The 8,324-nt window shown below is 34.0% G+C and overlaps 1 protein-coding gene across 1 annotated transcript; it reads left to right on the top strand.

The window, feature by feature from the left end:
• Positions 1–3,136: 3,136 nt before the first annotated feature.
• LOC131071033 (putative leucine-rich repeat receptor-like protein kinase At2g19210) lies at positions 3,137–8,075 on the top strand. The gene is made up of 14 exons (XM_058006732.1): positions 3,137–3,194; positions 3,290–3,842; positions 4,026–4,507; positions 4,610–4,673; positions 5,342–5,413; positions 5,821–5,892; positions 6,052–6,123; positions 6,247–6,425; positions 6,513–6,730; positions 6,816–6,942; positions 7,167–7,235; positions 7,316–7,505; positions 7,603–7,735; positions 7,842–8,075. Exons 1-14 carry the CDS (start codon positions 3,137–3,139, stop codon positions 8,073–8,075), a joined length of 2,523 nt encoding a protein of 840 aa, XP_057862715.1.
• The last annotated feature ends 249 nt before the right edge of the window (positions 8,076–8,324 follow it).

The raw sequence follows: 8,324 nt of genomic DNA, 5'->3' as shown, positions 1-8,324 counted from the left end.
CATCTTCATCTTTTTCCCTCTCTCTCTCTCTCTCTCTCTCTCTCTCTCTCTCTCTCTCTCTCTATAGTACCTCTATCCTTCCATCTGTGTCTATATCTTTATCTCTCACTATCACTCTCTCCCCTTCTACATTTATATCTTATTATCTCTTCCTCTCTCTTATTCACTCCATCTCTCCTGCTCTATATTTATTTCTCTATTTCTTCATCACTCCTCTCTCTTTCGCTTTCTATCAATATCTTTCTACCTCTATCTCCCTATATCTCTACATATCCTTCTCTATCTCTCTACATTTCCCTCTACCTCCCCCTCCCCCCTCTCTTACTCTATATTTCTATAACAAACATATCTCTCTATATCTCTATTTCATTTTCACTCCTCTCTCTATCACTTTCTATCAATATCTCTCTAATTCTATCTCTTTATCTCTCTCCCTATTCTTCTCTATCTCTCTACATTTCCCTCTATCTCCCCCTCCCTCCTCTCTTACTCTATCTCTCTATAACAAACATATCTCTCTATATTTCTTTCTTTTTCACTCCTCTCTCTCGCTTTCTATCAATATCTCTCTACCTCTATCTCTCTTCCTATCCTTCTCCATCTCTCTGCATCTCCCTCTATCTCCCCCTCCCTCCTCTCTTACTCTATATTTCTATAACAAACAGATCTCTTTGTATCTCTATCTATTTGTCACTCCTCTCTATATCATTTTCTATCAAGTTTTCTCTACCTATATCTCCCTATGCTTCTCTATCTCTCTACATATCCCTCTACCTCCCCCTCCTTCCTCTCTTACTCTATATTTCTATAACAAACATATATCTCTATATCTCTACTTCCATGTCACTCCTCTCTCTATCACTTTCTATCAATATCTCTCTACCTCTATCTCCCTATCCTTCTCTATCTCTCAACATCTCTCTCTATCTCTCCCTCCCTTCTCTCTTACCCTATCTTATTATCTTTTTCTCTCTCTTATTCCATCTCTCCTACTCTATCTTTATCTCATTATTTCTTTGTCACTCCTCTCTCTATCACTTTCTACCAATATCTCTCTACCTCTATCTCTATATCTCTCTCCCTATCCTTCTCTAGCTCTCTCTACATATCCCTTTGTCTCCCCTCCCTCCTCTCTCTATATTTTTATATTTCTATCTCTTTATTTCTCTCAATTTCCCTCTTACTCCATTCTATCTCTTTCTATCAGTATCTTTCACTACCTCTATCTCCTTATCTCTCTTATCTCTTTCCCTATACCTCTCTATCTCTCTTTATCAAAATCCATCTATATCTCTCCCTCTCCTCCTCTTCCTTTCTAGATATATTTGAGTTATCTTTCCCTCTTTCCCCATCTTCTTGCTCTCCCTCTCTACCTATTTCACTCCCTATCTATGCTCTTCTCTCTATATCTCCTTCCTCTATCTATCTCTTGATATCCCTTAATCCTTTTCTCCCTTCCCATCTCACCAATCTACCTCTCTATCCTTCCCCCCTCGCTCCCTTCCTCTCACCCACTTATCTTTCTACCTCTACTCCATCTCTATTTAAATGTCTCTATTGCTAATAGACTATGATTATCTTTTTGATTCAAAGGTTTTGTTTCAATTGTGTTTCGATCTCTATGAGTGGATTCATAGTTGATTTCTTGCTATTAATTCTCAAACAATATCTTTGTATCACAAGAAATCATTTTCTAAATGGCCTACCAATTGACCTCATGTAATGCACAAACATATGCAATAAATAGACCAATTTGTTTCCAAATTGACCTTCTACACCTCTTCGATGTACCCATTGCACACCAAGGTGTGATTGCTAGTAAATAATAATGTGATGTTTTTATCACAATAAATATTTTTTGTGTTCAATGATTGTTCTATTTGTATTGGATATAAAATTTAGATACTAGAGAGATTTATACTTACCATTAGGTATTTGGTCCATTTAGGTTGCACATAAGTTATATTTTTAAATAAATTTATGATATTCTACTAATAATAAATGATATTTTTTTGTTCAACTACTATGGATTTTTAGTTTATGTTTTGCTTGAATTTTTAAAAAGTCATTTTTAGAACATATCACACTACACATACTATTTTGGTGAGTTGTTTGATGAATCATACCTGTAAAAACCTTAATTGTAGATAGATAAGTTTCTATGTTGCATTAAAATAAATAATAAAATTCTTGCAATAGTCCTTGTAATGACTACATAGTGACAAAGTTAGCCCCCATGACTACTAGTCCCTCTGCCAAGAAAATATATCTTTTACACATTTGGACTTAACATAAACAATGAAAAAGTTGAAATCTTAAATGGTAAAGTTTAAGGAGAGAGTTGATGAAGTAAATGTAGTAGTTGAAAATCTTAAATGGTAAAGTTTAAGGAGAGAGTTGATGAAGTAAATGTAGTAGTTGAAATTAGTATTTTCAACATTGCTTCGTTTGTATTCTTAAATATGATCTTTTTCCACTCATCTTTTTTATTTAATATTTATATGACTACTTTATAAATGACAAAGATACTATTCAAAAAATTTATAGTAAAATTATCGTAAACAACAACATGAATAAAAATATTAAAAAATGATTAACAATAATAATAACTGTGAAAAGAGAATGAAGCCTTATGATTCTTATATGGTTGGCATGAATATATTTAAATTAGTGGAATACATAACATTTGGAAGTTTCACAAAAAATATTATTGTCAATTTTTAAATACATAATTAATTATAAACTCCCAAAAAAGAAAAAAGTTACTATCGCCCACTTCTTGGACATTATCCATGAAGCTCACTGTTCATTATTTTTAATTATGATTAATAAATAGTAAGTGATATCTCGTGATAATGATTTGGAATTATCTCCAGTAAATAGCCAGCAAGGTGCTTACAAGAAATATATCATTATCTCCAGCAAATAGTCGGCATGGTGCTTACAAGAAATATATCATTATCTCTAGCAAATAGCCGGCATGGTGCTTACAAGAAATATAGCCCAGAAATTGCTTGTTTTTGTTTATACATTATAAATATTTTTATGCACTTTTTAACATTTCTTATTTATACTTGATTTTATGAGAATGCAATGCCATTAGATTAGCTAGTTGTTCTTCATGATGATTCCGAAGATGTTGAGTTTGTTGATGGTCTTTGCAATTTTCTCTTCTCCTGTATTTGGTCAACCCGGTAAGTCCTAAAATTCTGATAATCCATTTCGCGCACCTTCTGGCCATATGTGGCAATGCAAATCTCTGATTTATGTCATTGATGAGTGTTTATAGGATTCATCAGCCTCGACTGCGGAGGTACCGAGAACTACATAGATGATGCTGGAATACAATGGATGCCAGATGATGCTTACATCAATTCTGGACAAAAGCTGAATATTTCAAATAACAATCCTGGAGGAAAACAATCAAGGCAATGGAACACCCTTCGGAGATTTCCTGAGAGACGGAAAAGTTGTTACCTGTTAACACCTGTGGAGATTGGAAGAAAATATCTACTCCGCGGAACATTTGTTTATGGGAACTATGACAATCTCAACTCTCCTCCCCAGTTTGATCTCCTTTTGGACGCCGACATTTGGGACGGCTTCTCATTTAGTGATTCAAGTACATATGCTGTTCAGAAGGAAATCATTTTCATGGCCAATTTCGATCCTACCCAGGTTTGCCTTGCCCGAGTCAATGAAAGTAATGGCTTACCCATTATTTCTTCTTTGGAACTGCGACCTCTTAATCAAAGCATGTATTGGCCTGTCAACCAAGCTAGCTCACTTTTAAGGCTGGAGTACTCCGATTTTGGAGCGCAAGACCTTGACAAGAACATCAGGTGAGCTTTCTATGCTCTAAATAATTGAAATAAAACATTTATTAATCCATGTGCTTTTCCCTCTTGAAGGTGAAAGCTTTATATAATCGTCTATCTAATAGACAATTTGAAAAGTTTTATATAATTGTCCATCTTTTGTTTTACAATTAGAAAACTGTCTAATATTGTATTTGTATCGATCAGATATCCAGACGATCCTTTCGATAGACTTTGGTCTCCTAGTGTAGTAGACTTCCCAAGTATTACAAGTGAAAATAAAGTATCTATGGGAGTGGCTTATGAACAACCTCCATCTCTTGTCATGCAAACAGCGGAAACAAGTTACCCTAGCTCCCCAACAACAATGGATCTGCCCTATCGAAGGAGTTCTCGATCTGGGAACCTTTACATATCAATGTATTTTGCAGAATTGCAGGCTGATTTGAATGCAACGGACATTCGAGAATTTGACTTTTTTCTGGATAACAAGAAGCTGAATGATGCTCCTATACAACCTATATATCTCCAGTCATCAAACATATCTGTCCTCGTCCCTTACGGTAAAACTGATACTGAGGCATTTCGCCTGCAAGCAACAAACCGTTCCACTTTATCTCCAATAACCAGTGCTTTGGAGACATGTCGCCAAAAGACTCAACGTCCACAAGGAACATTTACAACAGATGGTATGTAATTCAACTCTTCAAATACCAAAATCTACTAATTTGTGGATTCCCTTCTATTGTCTTATTTTGGGCTCAAAATTTAACTTTGAATGAAAATTCTAGGTTTTTGGGAAAGAATAGTTGCCTATATTTTTCGAAACATGCACACAATGAACCAGGTAAACGTGTATGTGATAAGTTGTGTGATTCACTGATTCATTTGGAGAGATATGAGACTACAATCACATGACAAATAGTATCAATTAGTAATATTTTCTAAACAAATTCAATAATTTTTATTTTAATTATTTGTATAAATAATGATATTGAATTATCTTTTTAAATATATTTTTTCTATTACTTTTTTAATTATTTACTTTTTTTAATGATACTGATTTATCTGGCTTCTATTAATCAAAATTATTTAGACTTCTTTTTAACTTGAAGAACTGATTGTCTTTCTAGATGACTTTTGATACAATACTAAAAATAGTGTACCAAATGTGATGAAATTTAGAATCTTGAAACTAGAAGAAACTACGATTTAGGTAACATTATCATATAGTCTCAACTACGATTTAGGTAACATCATCATTTAAGTTAATTATAGTAAGGTGTCTAATTCAACTTCTTTAAATTTGTAGTGGAAGCATTAACCATCATTCAACAACAAATAAACTATACTTATGTTGGTGATCCATGCTTGCCCCCACAATATTCATGGGATTGGTTAGCTTGCAGTGATGATATATCACCTAGAATCTTGATCTTGTAAGTCATACTTGCAAATTTTATTTAATTTGTTTAACTATATCTTGATATTGTAATTTGACATTTATCTTTGTGCTTCTTCAGAAATTTGTCAAAAAAAAGCTTAACCGGTAGTATTCCTGCTACCATTAGCAGACTTACAGCATTGGAGATTATGTAAGTTTTATTTTCGAACAAATTCTATAAATAAACATAATATTTTTATTAATAAATATACACATAATATTGTATTACCTAAAACACAACTTAATTGCTCAATCAATATCTAAATCAATGGAAAAGTTAAAAGTTATTTATTTACTTCTGCAAACAAAACTATAGGGCACTCTCATAAATGCTGCATTCTTGACGTTTAAGTTTAAGGATCAACTTGTTATGTTTCTTAGAGCCTTAAAGATATTTCAAAGTTCCATAGTTTCCATAATTTTCTTCTTCTGAAGATGATAAGTTTAAGGAGTGCGATGAAAAAGACTGAAAGTTATAAGTCATTACAGTTATTTCCAAGCGGGAACCACCTTTTTATTTAGTCTTTCACTAAGAAAAATTGGGTTATTCCTTTTCAGTGATCTGTCTGACAACAAATTAAACGGAACGATACCTGAATCACTAGCTAGTTTGACAAACTTGAAGAAACTGTGAGTATCTTCTCAAGTTTCAAAAATTGTGCACTGTTTGTTTTCTTTGTTGTGCTAATATTTTATGCAGAGGGATTTGTTTGATTTGTTATGAACTTCAGGTAGGAAGTAATGTTTCTTTAATGCAATTTGTCTTTTGTTAACGAATCTTTCTTTCAGTGATTTGGAGAACAACGACCTCACGGGAACAGTGCCCGCTGGTTTGACAAGTAAGAAGAACCTCAATCTCAGGTGAAGTCTAGAAATCCACAATTATGTGGGTCATCTTATTGTCTGAGGAAACTTTTATTTGGTTTGAAACGTAACAGTTAAGGAGTTCATAATCTACTGACTTCAGATTTATTTGTTTTGTAGTCTTTCAGGAAATGTGCATCTCTGTGACGAAGGCCATAACTATTGCAGAAGGAAATCCTCAAAGAATGGTTTGATTATCGGTTTGGCAGTTGGTGGTGGTTTCGTAGCACTATTAATCATCTGCTCCATTCTAGTACTACTTATTGCAGAAATTCAAGAAAAAACAATGCTACAGGCTAGTAAGCTTGTTTTACTTCCCCATTTTTTTTCGACGCTACCCATCGGATGTAATCTTTTTTAATAATAAAAATATTGTCATGCTACAGAATCCCCAGTTTCCCCAAACACGCAAGTTGTAATCAAATCAATTTGCATAGAATACAGCTACGAAGAGGTCAAAGAAATGACTAGTGAGTTTACTAAGCAGATTGGAGGAGGAGGATATGGACCTGTATTCTACGGCAAGTTAGAGAACGGACAGGAGGTAGCCGTGAAAACATCCTCGGAAACATCTGACCAGGGGACGCGTGAATTTAAAACGGAGGTCTCTACGATTCTTTTATGTTTTGAGCCTTAATAGCTATATAATTTGGAATCTGATTTCTTCTTAAATGAAAATGTGTTTGCAGGCTGACTTGCTTTCGAAAGTGCACCATAAAAATCTTGTGTCTTTACTAGGGTATTGCTGTGAAGGAGCACACCGAATATTGATTTACGAGTTTATGCCCAGTGGAAGCTTGCACCAACATCTCCACGGCAATCTTCTGCTCTATTTTTGTTTTGAAGTGAGACAGTTATAATTTAGCTTTACGAAGTCCAAATATCTAACGGTTGACTTAACTATCAATAAAAGCCTTTTAGGTCCCAATGTTTTAATTCTAAGATTAAAACTCATCAAGGATATTGTTCATGTAAGTAAAGAGATTTATTTTTAATTAAGTGAAGCTTTCTTCAGCTAATATATGGCTCCATGCTTCCAGGAACGTCTTCATCAAAGCGGTGCCTTAACTGGGAGAAAAGACTTGACATAGCCTTAAATGCAGCTCAAGGTATATACATTCCTTGATACAACACAAGGCATCTTATAATTCGATTTTATTTAAGGAATAATTGATGGTGTGATGATCAGGATTGGAATACTTGCATTCTGGATGCAAACCTCCCATAATTCATAGAGATATCAAAACAGCCAATATATTACTAAGCGAAAGATTGGAAGCAAAAATAGCAGATTTTGGGCTATCAAAGGATGGGCCTACTAGTGAAGTAACTCATGTTTCTACCAATGTCAAGGGCACATTTGGCTACGTTGATCCTCAGTAAATTGGCTTCTATTATTTTTCTATAGTTGTTGATGTACGTAAACTAAATTATACCACAAATGCTGACATTGTTTTCTGACTTTTCCTTACACAGATATACCAACACTGGGAATTTAACAGAAAAAAGTGATGTATATAGCTTTGGCATTGTAATTTTAGAGATCATGTCGGGAAGAAAGCCTCTTTATACGAATAATTCAGGTGAAAGGGTTAATATTCTAAGCTCGGTAAGCAGAAGGACATCACTATTAACTTAACTCTTCAAAATCATTAATTCAAGAAAACAAATAAAAGTGCACTTTGATTTAATGATATCAATTTGTGTGGTTGCAGTCAAAGTCGATGATTTGTGGAGGAGACATTGAGAGATTAATCGATAAAGATGCAGGGGAAAACTTTCATCCGGGTGCAATGTCCAAGCTTGCAGGGCTAATAATGTCGTGTACAGAGGAGCAACTAAATGACAGACCTAATATGAGCCACATTGTGAGTGAACTGAGAGAAGCTCTTCAATTGCATCATACAGTAGAGAAAGGAGACGATGGAGCAGTAGTTCACCCTAATTAAACTCCAATTAATGTAGAATTCTCATTGGCTACCACATAGAGCTTTGTTCTCTCTCTCAGATAAGTGTATGGAGGTAACAATAATCATTTTAATGGTGGGAATGTTTGTTAGTTAAATTATAATAACTTTATTATTATATTTACTTTTTTCATAATAAGAATTTGTTGTGTTTATATAATTGTATTCCCAGTTATTTTTGGTTCAGTAAAAGGTAAAGGTCAGAATAATTTTCAGAAAGACTCTAAGAGT

Source organism: Cryptomeria japonica, chromosome 4 (genome assembly GCF_030272615.1).
Source record: "Cryptomeria japonica chromosome 4, Sugi_1.0, whole genome shotgun sequence".
In the NCBI taxonomy this organism is placed as follows: Eukaryota; Viridiplantae; Streptophyta; class Pinopsida; order Cupressales; family Cupressaceae; genus Cryptomeria; species Cryptomeria japonica.
This window is presented reverse-complemented; position numbering and strand designations above follow the sequence as displayed.